The sequence below is a fragment of the Mesoplodon mirus genome (assembly GCF_964341445.2).
Source record: "Mesoplodon mirus genome assembly, chromosome: 7".
NCBI classification, from domain to species: Eukaryota; Metazoa; Chordata; class Mammalia; order Artiodactyla; family Ziphiidae; genus Mesoplodon; species Mesoplodon mirus.
In genome coordinates this window covers 58785986-58809813 of record NC_138983.1, presented here as the reverse complement: position 1 = coordinate 58809813, position 23828 = coordinate 58785986, and the positions used below count along the sequence as shown (strand labels likewise).

General features: G+C 38.3%; 1 protein-coding gene across 1 annotated transcript in view; it reads right to left on the bottom strand.

The window, feature by feature from the left end:
* RRM1 (ribonucleotide reductase catalytic subunit M1) overlaps positions 1 to 23828 on the bottom strand; it is a 39057-nt gene that overhangs the window by 13858 nt on the left and 1371 nt on the right. Inside the window, exons 2-11 of the mRNA XM_082628872.1 lie at positions 18636 to 18724; positions 14952 to 15129; positions 13756 to 13856; positions 11953 to 12012; positions 11063 to 11102; positions 10643 to 10805; positions 5914 to 6055; positions 4133 to 4216; positions 533 to 694; positions 76 to 155 (exon numbers count right to left, since the gene is read on the bottom strand). Coding sequence (XP_082484998.1) covers positions 76 to 155; positions 533 to 694; positions 4133 to 4216; positions 5914 to 6055; positions 10643 to 10805; positions 11063 to 11102; positions 11953 to 12012; positions 13756 to 13856; positions 14952 to 15129; positions 18636 to 18724 — 1099 coding nt within the window. The remainder of the gene's footprint in view (positions 1 to 75; positions 156 to 532; positions 695 to 4132; positions 4217 to 5913; positions 6056 to 10642; positions 10806 to 11062; positions 11103 to 11952; positions 12013 to 13755; positions 13857 to 14951; positions 15130 to 18635; positions 18725 to 23828) is intronic.

Sequence of the window (23828 nt, the reverse complement as noted above, 5' to 3'; positions counted from 1 at the left end):
AGAGGCCCGCATACCGCAAAAAAAAAAAAAAAAAAAAAAAAAAAAAACATTATTATTCTCATATTTTTCCCATACCTTTCATATAGCTTCTCAAATTCTTCTCCCCAGACCTCATCCAGACCAGGACACTCATTTGGACACATCAAAGACCAGTCCTGCAAAGGGAAGAAGAGTACCAACCATAAGAAACTTCAAATAACCAACCACACGTAGTCCATTAGGAACACTGCAAGGGATATTGTAGCTTCCACAGACTGTCTTAAAAATTTGCTTTAGAAATAATAATTTTAGGCTCAGGCCCAAACATCTAGTTTTGCATGTTTGTTCATGACCCTTCAACCATTTAGGTCAGATAGCATCTACTTTAGAGAATAAAAATCCAAGAAGGCAAGAATGGCATCTCTTAACTTGTTCAGCATGCCTTTCCATTGCATAACATACAGGTGGACTCTTCCTAAGCATGATTTAAGATGACTGAGAAAAAAACTTACATGAATCAAGTTGTTATTACTAACAAGTACCTATCTCTCACCTGATTAGTCTCCACTCGTTTCATGAAGAGATCCGGAATCCAAAGGGCAAAGAAAAGGTCCCTGGCACGCTGCTCTTCCTTTCCTGTGTTCTTCTTTAAATCAAGGAACTCAAAGATGTCTAAATGCCAAGGCTCCAGGTAAATAGCAAATGCCCCAGGTCGCTAATGGTAAACAAATCATCATTCTTCTCAGAATCAGAATGAAACAAAGAAACTTCATATTTTCCAAAGCACTTCAATAATATCTCCTTGGGATAAACCCAAGCACATATGGTCACCTTATCTTTGATAAAGGAGGCAGGAATGTCCAGTGGAGAAAGGACAGCCTCTTCAATAAGTGGTGCTGGGAAAACTGGACAGGTACATGTAAAAGTATGAGATTAGATCACTCCCTAACACCATACACAAAAATAAGCTCAAAATGGATTAAAGACCTAAATGTAAGGCCAGAAACTATCAAACTCTTAGAGGAAAACATAGGCAGAACACTCTATGACATAAATCACAGCAAGATCCTTTTGGACCCACCTCCTAGAGAAATGGAAATATAAAAAAAAATAGGGCTTCCCTGGTGGTGCAGTGGTTGAGAGTCCGCCTGCCGATGCAGGGGACACGGGTTCGTGCCCCGGTCCGAGAAGATCCCACATGCCGCGGAGCGGCTGGGCCCGTGAGCCATGGCCGCTGAGCCTGCGCGTCCGGAGCCTGTGCTCCACAACGGGAGAAGCCACAACAGTGAGAGGCCCGCGTACCACAAAAAAAAATAATAAATTAAAAAAAAAATAAACAAATGGGACCTAATGAAACTTAAAAGCTTTTGCACAGCAAAGGAAACCATAAACAAGACGAAAAGACAACCCTCAGAATGGGAGAAAATATTTGCAAATGAAGCAACTGACAAAGGATTAATCTCCAAAATTTACAAGCAGCTCATGCAGCTCAATAGCAAAAAAACAAACAACCCAATCCAAAAATGGGCAGAAGACCTAAATAGACATTTCTCCAAAGAAGATATACAGACTGCCAACAAACACATGAAAGAATGCTCAACATCATTAATCATTAGAGAAATGCAAATCAAAACAACAATGAGATATCATCTCACACCAGTCAGAATGGCCATCATCAAAAAATCTAGAAATAATAAATGCTGGAGAGAGTGTGGAGAAAAGGGAACCCTCTTGCACTGCTGGTGGGAATGTAAATTGATACAGCCACTATGGAGAACAGTATGGAGGTTCCTTAAAAAACTAAAAATGGAACTACCATATGACCCAGCAATCCCACTACTAGGCATATACCCTGAGAAAACCATAATTCAAAAAGAGTCATGTACCAAAATGTTCACTGCAGCTCTATTTACAATAGCCCGGAGATGGAAACAACCTAAGTGTCCATCATCCGATGAATGGATAAAGAAGATGTGGCACATATATACAATGGAATATTACTCAGCCATAAAAAGAAACGAAATTGAGCTATTTGTAATGAGGTGGATAGACCTAGAGTCTGTCATACAGAGTGAAGTAAGTCAGAAAGAGAAAGACAAATACCGTATGCTAACACATATATATGGAATTTAAGGAAAAAAAATGTCATGAAGAACCTAGGGGTAAAACAGGAATAAAGACACAGACCTACTTGAGAATGGACTTGAGGATATGGGGAGGGGGAAGGGTAAGCTGTGACAAAGCGAGAGAGAGGCATGGACATATATACACTACCAAACGTAAGGTAGATAGCTAGTGGGAAGCAGCTGCATAGCACAGGGAGATCAGCTCGGTGCTTTGTGACTGCCTGGAGGGGTGGGATAGGGAGGGTGGGAGGGAGGGAGATGCAAGAGGGAAGGGATATGGGAACAGATGTATATGTATAACTGATTCACTTTGTTATAAAGCAGAAATTAATATACCATTGTGAAGCAATTATACTCCAATAAAGTTGTAAAAAAAAACAAAAATCAAAACAAAAAAAACCTCTTTTTAACAGATAAATAATAAAAATGAATTTCTTGGTTCTGAAAAAAAAATATCTCCTTGGATCTTCACTACAATTAATGAATTAAATGAGATAATACAAATAAAAGTACTATAAAAATATAAAGTAGTAGTAGTTTTCTTACAATTCTAGCAGTAAAAAAGAGCATTTAACATAAAGAAAATGTGGAATAAGAAATCCTAAATAGGACTTCCCTGGTGGCGCAGTGGTTGAGAATCCACCTGCCAATGTAGGGGACAAGGGTTCAAGCCCTGGTCCGGGAAGATCCCACATGCTGCAGAGCAACTAAGCTCGTGAGCCACAAGTACTGAGCCTGCGCTCTAGAGCCCGTGAGCCACAACTGTTGAGCCCGCGTGCTGCAACTACTGAAGCCCGCATGCCTGGAGCCCGTGCTCTGCGACAAGAGAAGCCACCGCAATGAGAAACCCACACACCTCAACAAACAGTAGCCCTCACTCGCCGCAACTAGAGAAAGCCCTCATGCAGCAATAAAAGGCCCAGCTCAGCCAAAAATAAATAAATAAATTTATTTTTTAAATACAAGAAAAATAAAAGAAAGACTAAATAATTTATCCAAAATGACACAGTGAACTAGGGATGGAGCTTCCACTTCAGCAGTCGTCCAGCTCACTTTACACTATGTGACATGTATGTAAAGGCCAAAGAAAATCACTTTAACTTTGACAATAATGTTGTGCTCAAAAGGTCAAAAAGGTGGTATGTCTTATTAATGTCCCCATAGATTTTGTGTGTGTGTGTGTGTGTGGTACACGGGCCTCTCACTGTTGTGGCCTCTCCCATTGCGGAGCACAGGCTCCAGACGCACAGGCTCGGGGGCCATGGCTCACGGGCCCAGCCGCTCCACGGCATGTGGGATCTTCCTGGACCGGGGCACGAACCCGTGTCCCCTGCATCGGCAGGCGGACTCTCAACCACTGCGCCACCAGGGAAGCCCCCACCATAGGTTTTTTAAAAGTGCATCAGAAGGAAATTCATAAACTAATAGGTGATTACTATGCCTACATATCCATAAGAGACAGGCTAGATAGTTGCAAACTATCCTGCTGATGACATTGGATAAATGATCCAATACTCTCAACTTTACTCTTCCCTCTATAAAATAGACTGAGTTTTGTTTTCTGTTTTTGTTTTCTTTTTTTAAAGAAAAACCCAGAAAACGTATTACAACCCTTTTTCAAGGTTAGGTATCAATATGAATCACAACTTTAGAAATTCCTTGCAAATAAACTGTCACGTAAGACAGCTGACTCAATCACTGGCTGCCTGGAGCCAGGGATAAAGTATGTATTGGTGGGAGTGATAGGTGATTAATACAAAGGTGCATGAGGAAACATGTTGGGGTTATGGAAATGTTCTATGTCTTGACTGGTGTGATTACACAAGTATATACATCTGTCAAAATCATCAAAATGTATACTTCAATTGTATACACTTAAAAGTAAAAATTATACTCATTAAATTGATCATAAAAGTGGAAAAAAAGCAAAGTTGTTAGAAACATACACAATGAGCCATCTTATTATAAGCATATATGAGAAAAGATTTTCAGTTCTGGTTTCTAGGACTTTCAGTAACAGAGCATACCTTGTTTCCACCTTGATCCACATATCGAGCTGTGTTGTTATATACTCTCAACATCGGTACAAGACCATTGGAATTGCCATTAGTCTGAAAGAGAAACTGAGGATAAAGGCATCTGGAGGAGAAATAGGGGGCTCAGCAAGGAAAAGAACAAAATGGTTCAACAGTGGACAAATCACTCTCTCCCAGTCTACAGTTTCATCTGCTTCCCATCTCTCCCTCTGCTTTAAAAACACAATGCCCAACATAAAATAAAATTTTGCTGAATAAATTGCAATTATGTACAAAGTTATTTCATGGCATCTCTAATTTACAATGAGAAATAACAACTACAAGTCAAAAGAATCCAAAATCAGGATAGCTAAATTTAAACCCCACACGTTCAAAAGGTCATTATATAAAGAAATACTTTGGGTAGAGTAAAAACGCTACTGCAGTATCTTTTTCCCAAAAGAATTCAAGGCAATTTACAATAAGAATTATATGCAATGGATAAATCAAGACAATAAGGTAAATGGAGATTCTCAGCAATAAATGGATTCTAGAATGAAGATGAAAAAAAATACATAAACTCCTAAGACTAAAAGATACCTCATCAAATTTTTAAAATAATCCTTCTAACCCCAAGGCAAGCCTTTAAACAGCCTAGAAAGATAAGTGAGCAATGGCTCGCCCTACTATTATGTAATGAACACCACGTAATGGAATGGTTTTCTTCTGGACTCTAACTTTATTCTATAGGGTTAGATATTTTCTTCACCTTACAGAGGAGGAAACAAACTCAGAGATGTAAAATAACTTGCACTAGGCCACACTACTAGTAATTAGTGAAGATAGGATTTAAATCCAGGACTTACCCAAAACGATTACCTTTTTTTTTTCTTTTTTTTTTTCTAATTGAAGTATGGTTGATTTACAATAGTTAGTTTCAGGTGTACAGCACAGTGATTCAGCATTTTTGCATATTATACTCCATTATAGGTTATTACAATATAATGGGTATAATTCCCTGTCCTATACAGTATACCCTGGTTGCTTATCTATTTTAATATATAGCAGTTTGTATCTGTTAATCCCATGCCCCTAATTTGTCCCTCCCTCCTTCTCTCTCGCCTTTGGTAACCACAAGTTTGTTTTCTTTATCTGTGAGTCTGTTTCTGTTTTGCATATACATCCATTTGTATTATTTTTTAGATTCTACCCAAAACCATGATCTTGACTCCCAGTGAATAGTGAACTAGAAGAGATGAAATTTACCTCATAAAGTGACAATGTTTAAAGCTTGAATCTTGGCTCTATCACATATTAAGTGACTAACCTCTGGAAGTAATTTAACTTTCTAAGCTTCAGCTTCCTCACTTATCAAATGAAGACTGTGGCTATACTCACAAAGTTACTGTAAGGAATAAAGTTTACTGTGTCTGTAATGATATCTATCTCATGAGGTTGCAGTAAGGGTTAAATGTGTAATGCACATAAAACTTTTACAACAGATTCAGCATGTAGTGAGCAATGAATAATAATAATGCTATCATTATTGCTAAAATAAATCAGGATTCCAAAATCTGACCCTAGAGACCATCTAATCAACCTCTAATAAGACAGATGAAAATGAGACCAGAAGTAGTGAAATTACTCAGTCTAAGTCACACAGCCAGCAAATAATTAACAGAGATCCAGGTCTCCCAAGCCCCAGCAAATGCCCTCTCAATCACAAGCCTGGTTGCTTATGGAGCTGAATCCCCCTAAGCCTATACACTTTTAGTCACACAAGAGAGGCTTACCCCAGCAATGTAGCTGCCAGTAGCTCGAATACAACTCACAGCAACACCAATTCCCCCAGCCGACTTGGATATCAATGCACACTGCTTTAGAGTGTCATAAATGCCTTCAATGCTATCATCTTTCATACTCAGAAGGAAACAGCTACAGGGGAAAAAAGTCACAACTCAGCAAGGAACCAAAGCAAAGCAGAATCAAAAAATGACTATATAATCCAAAGACAGTAAGTTAGGCAAATAAACAATTTGAAGCTTACAAAATTCCTACGGGTTTTTAGAAGGAAAAACACAAAACAAAACTTTTTACTGGATATAACACAATAAGATATATCAACATATATTGTTTTAAGGTCACCTTGCTGCCTACGCTAGATTCTAAGCCTGGAAGGAAGGCTTAGAGATAAGTCTAAAAATATTAGCTTCCATGTTCACCAGACTGTAAATGTGCCATTATAACATTTTCTCATGTAAATTCCTAAGCATACATAACACCTTTTCAACCTATTAGTAAGCCAAGAAAAATTAAACATTTATGAAAAAAAACCCACCTATCCAATACTGAACCAAATTTGGTATGTCCATCAAAATTCAGCTTCCTTACAGTCTTTTTGAAGACAATCCTTCTACCTGTGCTTTGGATCTTATCCTCCTACCCCAGGAACCTTAGTCTTCCAATGATCCCTTCACTAACTTAAATATTCAACCAATCAGATGGACTCTGTTGACTTTTTATATTAAATATTCAGACATTCAGAAAGGCACAGAGAATAATATAACATATACTTTGTACTTACCACCTACCTCAAGAAATAAGATACTACAAATATAACCTAATTACAATCATATACCATTTCCATGCCTTTCTACGTTCTTTTAGCATTGACATATGTTCCACATTTTTTAAATTTCTGGTTCCATATTAATTTATCTCTCTGTAACCCACTTTTATTTAACTCAATACTGTGTTAGAGATTCATTCCTACTGATACATATAGGACTAGTTTATTTTCACTCTCTAAGGTATTCCATTGTATGAATACACCATGTCCATTTGCCTACTGGTGGACATTTGGATTATTTCCAATTTGTTTGCTATTCTAAACAATGCTGCTGTGAAAGTTCTTAAACATATCTCCTTGTGCTTATGTCTAAGGATTTCTATAGGGTATAAACCTAGGAGAGGGGCTTCCCTGGTGGCTCAGTGGTTGAGAATCTGCCTGCCAATGCAGGGAACATGGTTTCGAGCCCTGGTCCGGGAAGATCCCACATGCCGCGGAGCAACTAGGTCCGTGAGCCACAACTACTGAGCCTGGGCGTCTGGAGCCTGTGCTCCGCAACAAGAGAGGCCACAATAGTGAGAGGCCCGCCCACCGCGATGAAGACTGGTCCCCACTTGCCGCAACTAGAGAAAGCCCTCGCACAGAAACAAAGACCCAACACAGCAAAAATAAATAAGTAAATTCATAATTAGATGGTTTAAAAAAAAAAAAAACCTAGGAGAAGAATTTCTGGGTCAAAAGATATGCATGTGTTCCACTTTACTAAAGATTCTCCAAAGTGAATGGGTAAGTATACTCCATCTAGCAATGCATGAGAGTTCCCTATGTTCCACATTCTTACCAATACTATTATCAGCCTTTTAATTTGTATCAATCTGTTGGGTATGAAATATCTCATTATGATGTTAACTTTCATCTTCTTAATCACCAACAAAGTTTATCTCTCACGTGTTTATTAGCCAATCAGTTTCTTCTACAAATTAGCCCATGTTTCTAGTTTGTTTTGTGTCTTTTTCTTATAATCCTTCAACAGTTAACATACATTGCAAATATCTTCTCCCAGTCTGAAACTTTTTTCACGGTATTTGGTTCACAGAAGTTTTAAATTTTAATGTAGTCAATTTTTCCTTATATTGTTTGCTTATTATATCTATTTTAAGAAATCCTTCACTACTCTGAGGTCATATATAATCTATCAAGATGTAGGTTGATAGTCATGATGTCTGCAGCTCACTTTCAAATGACTCAGCCGAAAAAAAAATTTTTTTTAATTTTAAAGATAAAAATACATCTATATGGGGCTTCCCTGGTGGCGCGGTGGTTGAGAGTCCGCCTGCCGATGCGGGGGGTACGGGTTCGTGCCCCGGTCCGGGAGGATCCCACGTGCCGCGGAGTGGCTGGGCCCGTGAGCCATGGCCGCTGAGCCTGCGCGTCCGGAGCCTGTGCTCCGCGGCGGGAGAGGCCACAGCAGTGAGAGGCCCGCGTACCGGAAAAAAAAAAAAAAAATACATCTATATGGCAAGATGTTAGTAATTTTTTTATCTAGGCAGAAGTGAGTGCATGGGTGGAGTTCACTGTCCTCTTCTTTAAATTTTCTGAATGTTTGAAATTCATATTAAAAAGTGGGGAGGAAAGTATTTATTTTCTCTATATGTTCTTCTAAAAGATTTTACTTTCACATTCTCTTGAATTTATTTCTATATATGGCATGAAGAAGGGAAATCTAATTATACTTTTCCCCATAGGATAACCAATTTCCTTAGCACTGTTTTCCCAATGAAATCCAATGACACCCTGTTATTCATCAGGTTCCCATATAAGCCTGAATCTCTCTTTGAGCCCTCTGTTATGTTCCAGTGGCCAGAGCAAATACTACACTATCCCAGAGTAAATATTACAAAGTATGGTATTTACTCTGGGATAGACAAAACATGGGTTTATAGTGGTCTTGAAATCTTGTAGGACTTTTTCTTCAAAACTATCTTGTTATTTATATTAGTTTCCTGTAGCTGTCCTAACAAACACCACTAACTCAGTGGCTTAATATAGAAATTTATTCTCTCACAGTTCAGGAGGCCAGAAGTTCAACATCAGTTTCACTGGGTCAAAATCAAGAACATTCCTCCAGAGGCTCTAGGGGAGAATATATTCCTTGCCTCTTCCAGCTTCTGGTGGATCCTTTGCTTGTAGCCACATCACTCCAATTTCTGCCTCTATCTACACACTGCCTTCTTTTCTTCTGTATGTATCATATCTCCCTCAACCTCTCTCTTATAAGGATATTTTTTACTGGATTCAGGGCCCACCTGAATAATTCAGGATAATCTCCCTATGTCAAGATCTTTTTTAATCATAACTGCAAAGACTGTTTTCCTTATAAAGTAACATTTACAGGTTCCAGGGATTAGGACCTGATATCTTTGAGCAGCACTAGATTATTCTTAGCATTTTGCTCTTCCATATAAATTTTAGAATCAGCATGTTGAAATTCTGACTGGAATTACACTGAAACTATAGATTAACTTGGGAAAAACTGACATTGTTACAATATTAAATCCATTTATGAATATAAGATCACTCTCCATTTATTTGTTTTTTAATGTCCTTCAATTATGTTTTAGAATTTTTTCCTTAAAAGCCTTACACACCTTTCATTAGATTTATTCTTGGGTACCTTCCAGTATTATGATATGTTTTAAACTTAAATCTTCTAACAGCTAAAATACAGACACTCAAACTGATTAATTTATGTTGAATTTACATCCAGATATTCTGCTGAAATCTCTTTTTAATTCTAATAATTTGTCTGTAGATGCTCTTCAGGAATCATTACAGTTTCGTTCCCTCATTTCCAATCTTATTTTTTCTTATCTTACAATGCTGGCTCAGGCCTCCACTACAATGCTGAAAACAGAGGTCCAGTAGATCTAAGTTTTTAGTGGATTACCTTTTACCAAATAAAGGAAGCTATTTTCTATATCTATTTTGCTAGTTTTTGTATTATGAAAGTATTAAATGATATAAAATGTTAGTGCAATGAATTACATTAATACACTTTTTGATGTTAGCATATCCTTGAGTTCCTCGGATAAAACAAACTTGCTTAGGGTGTACTAGTCTTTTTTTTTTTTTTTTTTTTTTTTTACAAATTACCAGACTCTGTTCCAATGTTTCCTTTCGCAGAAAATGGCACCAAAATAAATCCTGTTACTCTACCCATAAACTCAGGAACCACTCTTGACTCATACCCAAATCATCAAATTCTATCCGTTTTACCTCCCAAATCTCCTGAATTTGTCTATTTCTCTCAATCTCTACTTTCACCTCCCTAACCCAAAATACCATAATCTCTCATACAGACTACGATTAGAGTCCTCTAATTACTGTCAGTATTTACTTTAAAAAAAAAACTTTATTGAGATATAATTTACATACCACACAATTCCCCATTTAAAGTGTACAATTAATGGTCTTTAGTATATTCACAGAGTTGTACAACCATCACCACAATCATGTTTAAAATTTCATTATCGGCATTTGTCTCTCTTCAATTCATTTACCACATTGCAGTAAAAGAGCTTTCCAGAAAGTAAATCTCATTTAATCAGAACAAGAGTGGTTAAATGTATATCAGGGCTTCTCTGGTGGCGCAGTGGTTGAGAGTCCGCCTGCCGATGCAGGGGACACGGGTTCATGCCCCGGTCCGGGAAGATCCCACATGCTGCGGAGGGGTTGGGCCCGTGAGCGATGGCCGCTGAGCCTGCGCGTCCGGAGCCTGTGCTCCGCAACGGGAGAGGCCACAACAGTGAGAGGCCCGTGTACCGCAAAAAAAAAAAAAAAAAATGTATATCAAATTAATTTTTATGTGATGAACTGCCTAGTTTCTTCAGGTCAAGGTTTATTTCCCTAGCAAAAGCATTTCAGAACATTAAAAGCGACTATAGATGACATACCTAGAAAGTTGTGGGCGGTTGGTGCCAGCATTGAAGAGAGTGGGAGAGGCATGGGTAAACCACTTCTCAGAAAGAAGGTTGTATGTTTCAATAGCAGCATCAATATCTTCTTTGTGAATGCCCACAGATACCCTCATCAACATATGCTGTGGTCTTTCAGCCACTAAAAACAAAAGAGGAATTTTCACATAATGGGACATGTGAGAAAAACTAGGCTGAGATATGTACTTGAGTCAAAAAAAGGAACACCAAAAGACAATTTTAAAAATTTTACACCAAGAAGCAGCAAAATTATTCATAAACTAAACCTAAAGTTTAAAATGTTAGAGTTTAAATAGAAGTGCTAAGGCTAATAGTTCAAAGCTCTATTTTCAATATAATGAATAGAAAATGTAACACACAAACACATTCATGTCTCACCTTTTCCACTGATCTTCAACAAATAGGATCGCTCCAGCGTCTAGAAAAAGCAAAACAACAAAAAACTTCCAGAGCATAGTTTTTAAAGACATAGTAGATATATCATTCACAATAAGGCAATCTATTTAAATCTTTTCCGTTTTTAATATAATCTTAAATGACAAGAATAGCATATTTCGTTTTACTAGCTTTAGCTTGGAACATTATCAATTGGCTATTTGTTTTGGAAAAGACTGCCTGAAAATTTCTGGAAAAAGCCAGCTCTATATTATTATGTGTAATGTTAATAGCAGAAGTTGTAGTATTCATTACCACATCATAATGGTTAACATTTATGAAGTGCTTATAACAGGCTAGGCATTGATCAAAGCAACACATACACTCACTCCTCAAGAGAATTTGCTGTTGAAATTTTATTATTATCCCCATTCTAAAGATGAGGAAACTGAGGACAGAGAGATTAAGTATCTCGCTAATAAGAAATGGAGCAGAGATTTGAACCTAGGTGGTCTGACACCAACATTCATGTTCTCAAGCACTACAAAATACTGTTTATCAACACAAAAGTACCTAGAAAAGCACTTGGCACATAGTAGGAATTCAATAAACAGTTGTTGCATAAACAGTAGAATATAGAATCATTCTGGCAAATTACCTGTATAACTCCAAAGGTATCCAGAAGTAATATTTGGAAAATTTGAAAATTGCAAATGAATAAGCTATCTTTCCTTAATTCAAACAACCACCACCACCCTAACCCCACTAATCCCACAGGTCCCCCAACTCCCAACAAATTACTACCTCTATAATTGTATCACTAAAACATAAACAAAAACCTGTATTTCCTGATTCAAGGAGGAATTCCCACTCATTTGAAACCCATTATTTACCTTAAAGCCAAAGTAATTATAAGAGAAATCTCGATCATAGATAATGGCAGAATTCAGGCGCTGGTGAAGGTAAAAAAAAAAACCCATAATTAAGATACTTAGATTTATTTTCACAAACTCTGGTATCTTTCAGCCCTGACTCCAGAATTAAAATTGACATAGAATATAAAAGAGATAACACTAAGTATTACTGTTGCAGAATAGAAATCCATACCTGATGTCAAGAAAAAAAAAATTATATAAATTGAGTATCCTAATTAGGTTTAAAAACATGTACATTAAAGGACTAGAAGAAAACATGTAAGTATAAGTTGTATATAAGTAAAAATATATATGTGACTTACCAAACTTTCCCTATTATGTTTACAGTACATCTCTGAAGAGGGAAAGAATATGAGCATAAAAGGGACTATATTATCACCCTTAAACATGTTTTTAGATTAGCCATTACTCCAAAAGTATCAGAGCCATATAATTACTAATATGTATTTTTATCTTCCATTTTAAACTGCACATAACAATATATAAGATAAATAATTATGTTAATTCTAAGGCTCATCAAATCCATGGTCCTTTAACAGGTTTTAAACAAACTACTGCTGTGACAGTAATATTTTAAAGCAGAACTGGCCATTGTTACAAGCTTTTGTAGGCTATAGAGTCATTTAAAGAAAACAAAAGCAATTAGGTACAAATAATCACTTTGGATAGAGAAATGTGGAGCCAGTCTTTCAAAATACTATCAGTATTTCCATATAAGGATCCATGTCCAAGGACTTGAAAAATCTATACAAAACTCTTCCCTTCCTCTTAAATTTTTAAGGGCATCTTTGTTGCCAAAGACAGGTAGGGGCCTTGCATGAATAATGGAGAACTGAAATACTTGATTATCAATATTTATTTTTTAGATACAGGTTTTTGCTGTCATCATTTTATTTTTGTTTTTCACCTGTCTTCAAGATTATACATATGAACAACACACAACTGAGTTTTCTCTCAGTCTCTTTAACATCAGATACATATTTAGAGACAGCCGACAAATCATTCTATTACCTACAATTAAAAGTGGTTCTAATGTATATGCAGATATCCATGGTAGATAAATCCTGTGTGCAAAAGGGCTGGCTGGACCTACCCATCTTTTTCCCTTCTGTTCTCTGGGATGTAGTTAAGAAAGGGGTTGAAACACAAATGGATAATTTTTAAGTTGCTGAGCAAGAAGATCTTTCAAAATTTTACCTGAACCACCTTTTTGGAAGTCGGTTTAGCAATGTCTACTAAAATTTTAAATGTACATACTCTTTGGCTCAGCAATTCCACTTAAGGGATTTACCTTACCAATATACTCATCTACAAGTAAAGCACTACCATACAAGGATATTCACTCCAGGGAAAAATGGAAAACAAATATTCATCACTAGAGCAATTCTTACATATATGTATAATGATGATACAGCTATAGAATGGAATTCTACGCAGGTAATTAATAAATGCTAATAAAGAACTATCTCTAAGATATACTTGCAAGTGAAAAAGTAACAGAAAGAATAGTATGCACAGTACACTACCACTAAAAGGAAAAATAAAGGTACACATATGTGTATTATAGAACAGCTCTGGAAAAATACATTTTAAAATGACAAAATGTTGTTGTTTCTAGAGAGGAAAACTAGGATTCAGAGAAGCAGAAAGAATTACTTTTTACCTCTATCTACTGTAGTGTTTAAATTTTTTTAAATGTGCTTATTGTCTTAAAAAAAAGAATCTATAAAAAATTTTTCACCAGAAAAGCATTATACATACATCTTTATTGGCCAAAACAATATCCACTGTTGACTTGGCCACCATGGGAGAGTGTTGGCCATTATGTGGATTTATGTAGTTGAAGAGGTCTTCCATTACATCTAAAAACAAAACAACAGAAAATTAAAATATCAAAATCACTTAACAGCTAATTCAATCTTCAGGTAACAGTTTAAAACAGTGGTTCTCAACCGTTTTTCATCCCAACCCACCTTAGTACCTAGCACAGAAAGTGCTCAATGAACATACACACGTTTAATAAATATATAAGGAAATTTATATATTTATAAGCTAAATAAGGAAACAATCTTCCAGAGTTAGAGTGAGCATAGGCTCCTGTAGTTTGAAAAAGACTGCCAGATGATTCTGACATATAACCCCATTGAGAATTGCTGGTTGAAAATAAAGAAAAACAGAAATTATAACCTCTTCTCAAGTTTTTTTATCCTAACAAAACAGAAACTCAACTTAAAATTCAAAACCTATCATCCCAGGTATTTTACTTCTATAAATGCACATTTAGTAATAAGCCCTCTCTCTTCCAGACATCACAGCAGTATTTAGTCCTCTGCATTTATACATATAATACACATATACGCAAAGCTGGCATTCTGACTGAATTTGACTTGAATCCATAGTCAATTTGGGGAGAACTGGTATCTTTACAATAAATCTACTGAAGAGGGAGATATAATGTTTAAGTCCCCATATAACAGATCTCGAATTGAAAGCTGAAAGATTTCTACTCTCAGTCTACCAGCTGACTTCTTATATACCACTTTTTATATACCTAACAAATTATTTAACCTTCCTTTGCCCACATTCACTGAGCTATAAAATGGGAGTGCTGACTAATGGTGACAAAAGACTGACTGTAACACTTTGTTTAACCCAGAAATTATCAATAAATATTATTCTTTTTTCCAACCACACCACCACCAAGCATCTAAAGATGGGTTTCAAAAAAAAAAGAAAAAAAGAAACAAAAAGATAAAGAAAAGTATCCACTGACCCTTCCATGCAGCAGGTCAGCAGCATGGAGAAATAGGAAGTTCTAGTCTCCCTCTGCCACTAACCTGCACACTTTGCTTTTTTAAACAAGATGGAACTTCTCTTTTTGACACTCAAGGTTTCATTCTAGTACCCTTATAAATTTTCTGAGAATACTAAATTCTTTCTTTTTCCTCTAGACTCACCACTGAATACTTTCTTTGTTTCTTTGTGCAAGTTAGAGACGGCAATCCTTGCTGCCAGGATGGCATAGTCAGGGTGCTTAGTAGTCAAGGTCGCAGCTGTTTCAGCAGCCAAAGTATCCAGTTCCACAGTAGTGACCCCACTGTATAAGCCTTGGATTACTTTCATGGTGATCTGAGCCTATAAAAGCAAAGCCAAGAATTACTTATGCTTTCCCAAGAACCAACAGCTTCCTTAAGAGAGCAATGAAGAAAACAATCAATTTATATCAAAATAAAAGACAACTTCCTTTTATGAAAAATTATCTTTCAGAATGGTGGGCTGTGGAAAATTTAGTAATGAGAATTCATAAGCCAATAGAGCTGCTAGAAAATGCATACTACATATACAATGAAGAAGTGTGGAAAGAAAGAGAGAAAGAGAAAGAAAGAAAGCGGGGGGGAGGAAGGGAGGAAGGAAGGAAGTTAGTTTTAAAATCTAAGTAGAGCTTTTACAAAGATTAACAGTCACACAGGGAATCAGCTGAAAACAGACCAATGATTCTATAATTATTTCCCCATCTTTCATTCAAATTCTCTCTATATAATCAGGGTTCATGCTACATACTTACCCATTTTGCCCCAATTCTACCTAAGGACAAGCACAGGAAAGCAAATGAACCAAACTTTAATCATTCCAATGAAAGGAGATGAAGATATAAGTTAGAGTTGGGGCTGAGTCATCAAATAATTTAATGGCTACTCTTTCTTTAACATTTCACAAATTACAAAATATCTCAACTTTCATGATCTTCTCTGACATTTCACAATTATCTGTGAGATGGGTATATAACTATCACCACTTTACATGAGGAACCAGGTTACTGGGACTTGCCCAAGCTTCACTATCTAAGTCTTCTGGCTCCACATGCCATTCAACCTCAATGCATTTCACTGTTTTCAAGACCATACTGTAAGAGATACCCCTCTTCAAAACACACGATGCTAACACACATATGTATGGAATCTAAAAAAAAAATGGTTATGAAGAACCTAGGGTCAGGACAGGAATAAAGATGCGGACCTGCTAGAGAATGGACTTGAGGACACGGAGAGGGGGAAGGGTAAGCTGAGACAAAGTGAGAGAGTGGCATGGACATATATACACTACCAAATGTAAAACAGATAACTAGTGGGAAGCAGCCGCATAGCACAGGGAGATCAGCTCGGTGCTTTGTGACCACCTAGAGGGGTGGGATAGGGAGGGTGGGAGGGAGGGAGACGCAAGAGGGAAGAGATATGGGGATATATGTATATGTATAGCTGATTCACTTTGTTATAAAGCAGAAACAAACACACCACTGTAAAGCAATTATACTCCAATAAAGATGTTAAAGAATAAATAAATAGATAGATAAATAAAACACACAATGCACAAGCCAAGAAAGACAAATTCGGGGCTTCCCTGGTGGCACAGTGGTTGAGAGTCCGCCTGCCGATGCAGGGGACAAGGGTTCGTGCCCCGGTCCGGGAGGATCCCACATGCCGCGGAGCAGCTGGGCCTGTGAACCATGGTCGCTGAGCCTGCGCGTCCGGAGCCTGTGCTCCGCAACGGGAGAGGCCACAACAGTGAGAGGCCCACGTACCGCAAAAAAAAAAAAAAAAAAAAAAAAGAAAGACAAATTCTAAGTTGTATATATGTATGTGTTTATTGAATCTTTAAAAAAAAAAAAAGATTAGGGAATTCCCCAGTGGTCCAGTGGCTGTGTCTCCAAGCTTCCACTGCAGGGGGCATGGGTTCAATCTCTGGAGGGGGAACTAAGATCCCACAAGCCATGCAGCCGCAAAAAAAAAAAAAGATTAATCCAACAGAAAATGAATGCCATTTCCCAGCTGACGAAAGCATGCCCCCTCAAAAAAAAGTGTGTAATTACTGGTTTAAAATCTATTCCAATTAAATTTCAGATCTAAGCTCAAGTTGCTCCTGATCACTTTCTTCTCAGATCCAACAATTAACTCATGTTCAGTAAAAGAGTAGTTAAGTCTTCTAAGTGATTTCTGGTGCTACATGGCAAGTAATCAGAACTCAGAATAAAATAACATCTGTGTGCTAATAACCATGCCAGATCTAAAAACACGTAGACTTTTTCAACTAAATCTACCCTAGAAAGCTCGAGTCAGCTCTAGCACACCTGCACTCTGAAATGTGTGCATGAGGCAACAGAACACCTACGAGTCACGATACCTAGGTTCTTCCTCCTACACTCCCACTCACTTGTACAAGTCACTCCCCTTCACTTTGGACCTTCCTTATCTATAAAACAAGGAAGATGAAATAAGATGATCTCTCAGGTTCGTTCCAACTCTGATATTCTACTATTCTAATTATTGTCTAGATTTCTAAATGTAAAAGGGAATTTATAATAAGCATATTTTAAAGCTGTAAAAAATTATTTTCTTTTGACCATTTTGGTCAATTCAATATTTATTGAGCATCTAATTATATATGTGTTAAGCATTGTGGATATCACAAGAACAAGATACAGGCCTCACCAGCAATTCTCGGGGAGGACAGAGACATATAAATAATTTCAATACTAGGTGGTTAATGCTATGAGGCCAGCACAAGCGCTAGAGTAGTACAGATAAAATACCTAAATAAGGATGGGGCAGTATGGGTTTAAAAAAGAGAAGGTTCTTAGAGACTCCGTTTAGTAAGATCATTTTGAAAGCCATGTGGAAGATGTATTTGAAGACGGCAAGATGAGAGGAACACCAGGAGAACACTTCAGAGACCACTACAGGTAGCAGTCTAGATAAGGGATGCTGAGGGTCTAGAGTAGAGGAGGTATAGAAAGAGAAACACACAGCAACTTGCTTATGAATAGCTGGCTCTCCTTAATTTATTTTATTTATTTATTTTTTTTTCTTTTTGCGGTACGCAGGCCTCTCACTGTTGTGGCCTCTCCCGTTGCGGAGCACAGGCTCCAGACGCGCAGGCTCAGCGGCCATGGCTCACGGGCCCAGCCACTCCGCGGCATGTGGGATCTTCCCGGTCCGGGGCACGAACCCATGTCCCCTGCATTGGCAGGCGGACTCTCAACCACTGCGCCACCAGGGAAGCCCTGGCTCTCCTTAATTTAAAAGCTGGCCATGAAATCTATTTTACATTACTTTTATATTACTTTAATGTATTCTTTCCACATAGATAACAAAAAAGCAAATTTCCAACCAGTTTCTACCCAAATGACCACAATTCCAAAACAAGTTTTTCCACTTATGAATAAAATAATTTACTCAAAGAACCCTCTAATATAAAATGTTAATGTCAAGTTTTCCTCTTTGCTCACTTTTATAGTTCTCTGAAAAGTCAGAAATCACAGCACAGAACAAAATTTAGAAAAAAAGTTTTGTTTTGTTTTTTTTTGTCTGTTTGTTTTATTTTTTTTGCCACGCCACACGGCTTGAGGGATCTTAGTTCCCCGACAAGGGATCAAACCCAGGCCATGGCAGTGAAAGCACCATGTCCTAACCACTGGACCGCTAGGGAATTCCCAGGAAAAAAAAAAGTTTTAAGCAATAAATTCACATTTTATATCCAAGGCCAAACCAAAATATAGAGCAAGTGAGTGAAGGGCCAGAGATAAGAGATAAGCAAAAAGAAGCACATGAAGCAAGGAACCCAAGATATAAAGCCTATTTACTTACAGGATCAACAAAGTCCATATTGAGTCCATAACAAAGCTTCTGGATTCGAGATGTAATTTTGTCAAACATAACTCGCTCTTGGCGGCCATCTAAAGAATCAAACCATAAATACATGTTAGCACTTATTAAGACAGCAATGTCAAAGAATCAAATGTAATCAGCATGTAAACTTTTTAAATTAGCCAACACGAAATGCTGTTTCATAGATAAAAGATTCAGACCCCCAATAGTTCACCAAGAGATTATTTTTTCATCTTCAAAAAGTAGGGATTCTATATTGATTCTTCCCTTACATTATACATCAGATGGATTCTTACAATAAATTTCCCTACCCCACCTTGTCCAAATGACAGGCAGAATTATTCTTTAAAACTTAAGTCAAAATCATATCACTACCCACCGCCGCCCAAAAGGTTTATCATCTCCTTCAGAATTAAGTCAAAATCATTACAACAGTCCACAGAATCCTACACAACCTGCCTGTGTGCCCCCTTCCCCAACTTCATCTCCTACTCTCCCACCTTCCTCACTCACCAAACCCCGGCAACCCTGGCTCCTTGCTATCTATACCTCTTTTAGGTCTTTGCTCAATGTCACCTTCTCAATAAGGCTTTCCTGGATCACTCTATTTTAAACTGCAATGCCCCAAACACAGTCTTGCTCCTCTTTATGCTCCTTCTATGCTTTATTTTTCTCTATAGCACTTATGGTCATCTGACATACTCTATATTTTACTTACGTATTTGTTTATTGTGTGGCTCTCCCCATCCACTAGAATACAATTTCCAAAAAGAAAAAGATTTTGTTACGGTTGATGTACCAGTGTATTCCCCAGTGCCCAGACCAAAGACCAAGGCCTACCACATAGTAGGCACTCAAATATTTATTGAATGCCAAATGATTTATAAACCTGTCTCCATTCTAACATCTTCATGATAAATTTGGCTTACATACTCTCCTAGAGTAATTAATGACTTTGAATTTACTTCACACCATGTAAAGAAGTAGTTCTTTCTATTTGTAACTCAAAACAATCTCCCAGAGGCAACTTCTTAGTTTTTATTTTGGAGATATGGAGGCATATACATATGGACCTCATCTAGTTAGTCCTTTTATGGTTTTGGACTTAGATCCTATTGCTCTTTGCTCTTCCTAACAAAAAGTCCTGGCTGGCCCAAGGACTTTCTCAAATGTTTGATAAAGAATAAATAAACAATAAGATACCACTAGTAACCCATCATCAATAGAACAAGTTACTTTTTCTTAAACACTGATATATTAACTAAGATAGCCCTTCTCTTTCTGATCACCACTGTGATCTCCTTTTCTAACCAGACTCACATATGCCAGTGTTTAAACTCTGGAATACAGTTAATTAGCTGGCCTACACTGGGACTGGACTTCAATGCTCTACCAGCTGGTTAGGCAGACAGGTGAGCACAAGGCAATATTAGCAAACTGAGAATCTGCAGCTGCCAAATTAATCAGGAAACTGACAGAAAGTACAATGGCAGGCTTCCCTGGTGGCTCAGTGTTTGAGAGTCCACCTGCTGATGCAGGGGACACGGGTTCGTGCCCCGGTCCGGGAAGATCCCACATGTCGCGGAGCGGCTGGGCCCGTGAGCCATGGCCACTGAGCCTGCGCGTCCAGAGCCTGTGCTCCGCAATGGGAGAGGCCACAACAGTGAGAGGCCCGCGTACCGCAAAAAAAAAATTTTTTAAATAAAAAAAAAGAAAGTACAATGGCAATTGTCTTAATTCATACTGGAAAGTGGAGGCACACTAAGGGGCTGAAGGACCAATGATCCACTGTTCTCTAGCCTATCATTCCTCTTGGTCATTTTTTTTCAAGCCACATGTTGATTTTATCATATCACTAATCCCTGCTTACATCATTATCCTCTCAAACAAGGCCTTCCTTAATTTGGTACCACATCTCCTCTACTGTTCCTTGTGAAATAGCCTAAGTCCCAACATGGCCTCCCACTTCCACATCCATGTCACTGCTTATACCTTACTCTGCCTAAAAGTCCCTGTTCCACCTTTCCATACATCTAACTCATACTCACTATTCAACTCTCACCACATCCATGAAACCTGCCCCAACAACTGTAACCCACATTGACCTCTTCTTCCTGTGAAATCCTCTAGAACACTAATTGTCTGATTTCCTCTTGGGTGTAAGCTGTCTTTTTAAATTACTCTCTCTTCAGGAAGACTTTGCTAATACTGTAAGACCAAGGATGTGCCTCTTCTACAAGATATGAACTTTCTATTCCCTCTACCTGCAACGTTCAGCCCATGGACCTTCACATAGCTGGCTCTTAGTATTATTCAGGGCTCAGCTCAAATGTCAGCTCCCTCCCTGAGGATACAAACCAAGATTACTTTCTCATTCATCTTTACCACATTACCCTGTTTTACTACCATCATCTCACTAACCACTATCTGGAATTAACTGATTCTTACATGTTTACTTGTTTCTTATATACACTTAACTACTGTCACTCACCGCAGAATGTAAACTCCAATGAGAAAAGGGATTTAGCTTGTTTTGTTCACTGCTGAATCCCCAATACCTAAAACAGTTCCTGGCATAAAGAGATGCTGAATATAGTCAGCCCTCTGTATCCATGGGTTCCACATGAACAGATTCAACCAACCGTGGATCATGTACAATTTACAATCCGCAGTTGGTTGGAGCCCTGGATGGGGAACTGGAACTCACAGATGCAAAACCCACAGAGGCCGAGGGACTACTATGGGACTTGAGCATACATGGATTTTGGTATCCACAGCAGGTCCTGGAACCAAATGCCCATGGATACTGAGGAATGACTGTAAATACCTTCCGAATAATTGAATGAATGGGCTTCTATAGCCTATACTTTACCTATTAGAATATTGAACATATTTTATTATACTATTGTTCTTGTCTATCTTTCTCAGTTGATTGTAAAGATCTTTGAAAACAAGACCTATGTCTGCCTACTCACCACTGTAACCTCAGTGCCCAGCACAGTATCCACACAGATCTGCAAAATATAGTAACACAGTCGGCTGTAAAGTGAATTAGAAAGGATGGGAGGGAGGAAGGGAGAAGAGAGGGAGGGATAGACAAAGGATATGGAATAGAAGAGATTATCAGAGTGCAAACAGATGCTTTAAAAGGTATTATTTTGCAAACTTTTGTTTCAGTTTTATGTAAATACTTACATATACATGTGTGTGTACTCAGTCATGATGTAAAATGCAAAGTTTTGAAAACACTATACTAAAGTCCAAAGCACACTTTTTTTTTTTTTTTTTAAATTCTTTGGCTGTGTTGGGTTTTCGTTGCTGCTCGCGGGCTTTTCTCTAGTTGTGGCGAGCGGGGGCTACTCTTCGTTGTGGTGTGAGGGCTTCTCATTGAGGTGGCTTCTCTTGTTGTGGAGCACGGGCTCCAGGTGCGCAGGCTTCAGTAGTTGTGGCTCGTGGGATTCAGTAGTTGTGGCACACAGGCTCAGCAGTTGTGGCTCACGGGCTCTAGAGCACAGGCTCAGTTGTTGTGGCACATGGGCTCTAGAGTGCAGGCTCAGTTGTTGTGGTGCGCAGGCTTAGTTGCTCTGCGGCATGTGGGATCTTCCCCGACCAGGGCTCGAACCCGTGTCCCCTGCATTGGCAGGCGGATTCTTAACCACTGTGCCACCAGGTAAGTCCCGAAAGCACACTTTTCAACTCAGCTACACTGCATTTGTTCCACTGGTTCTCAACTTTTTCTTTTAACCTTAATCTCCTTGAGCAATACGACACTGTCCCACCAAGAAAAATAGCCCAAGACAGCAGATGAGAAAAACTCATCTACTATTCCCTTCTGTTATCTAAGAATTTTCATATGGATTATTCCTGCATCCCTAACAGCCCTAAGATCATGGAAGATGGAGATGCCTTCTCCCTCTATTATTTCCCTCATGGTGCTTAGCAAGATATTAGCACATTCAGTAAGTAATACTTTAGGTAGGCTGCTAGTTGCCCTCCTGAATAATCACATTAAGATTAACAAAACCTACATGAGTTAGTCTGCTACTATACTATCATGCCAAAAATGGGGGGGGGGGATATCCTAAGCAAATTAAAGATCAAAAATAAAATAAAGAAACAAATCTAAGTACAGCGTTGTATATTAACAAGGCTTTACAGATGAACCAGTTTGCAAGGCAAAAACAGAGACACAGATGTAGGGAATAAACCTATGGACAACAAGGGAGGAAAGCGCTGGGGCGGGGGAGTGGTGTGTGAATTGGGAGACTGGGATTGACATATATACACTAATATGTATAAAATAGATAACTAATAAAAAAAATAGAAAAGAAAAAACAAGCCTGGCAGAGTCTAGCAGCAAACCATCTGGATCATATTATGTTCTCTGAAGGAATGAGAAACAAAATAAGACCTGCCTTTTAGAGTTTGTTGTAGATTGTATTTTTTAAACCACAGTATTTGAAAGTGGACCCAAAAGGTTAAAAATGCAACACAGAGGTGTTACCCACTCCAGAGATCTAAGTCCACAAGTTTTTTTTTTGCTTGTTTTTTGTTTTTTGCGGTATGTGGGCCTCTCACTGTTGTGGCCTCTCCCATTGTGGAGCACAGGCTCCAGACACACAGGCTCAGCGGCCATGGCTCACGGGCCCAGCTGCTCCGCGGCATGTGGGATCTTCCCGGACCGGGGCACGAACCCGTGTCCCCTGCATCAGCAGGTGGCCTCTCAACCACTGCGCCGCCAGGGAAGCCCTAAGTCCACAAGTTTTCAATTCATCTGTTACAGATTTATCATAAGGGCTCCTCATACTTACATACCTTTTTCTAAAGGCCTAAAAAACTGAATGCTCCTCTCTCACTCACAGGTATGGACCAATAAAAGACCAAAAAAAATACAAAAATGTATTTTGGTCTTTGGTCTCATCAGCTAAAATGGGAGACTTGGGAAATTCAGAGAGTGATGTTCTAAAGATACTAATGCCAGGAAGGGCCACCACTGTCCACCTCTCCATCTCTCAGCTGTACGCCACCTAGTTACAACCAAATCAACCACCTGCCTACTCACAACACTTATCATATCCTATATTTTAAAATAATTATTCTCATCCACCCATGAATGAGCATCTATATTCATGGCAGGTCCTGTGCTAAGTGTGGGCATAAAGTCCCCATCTT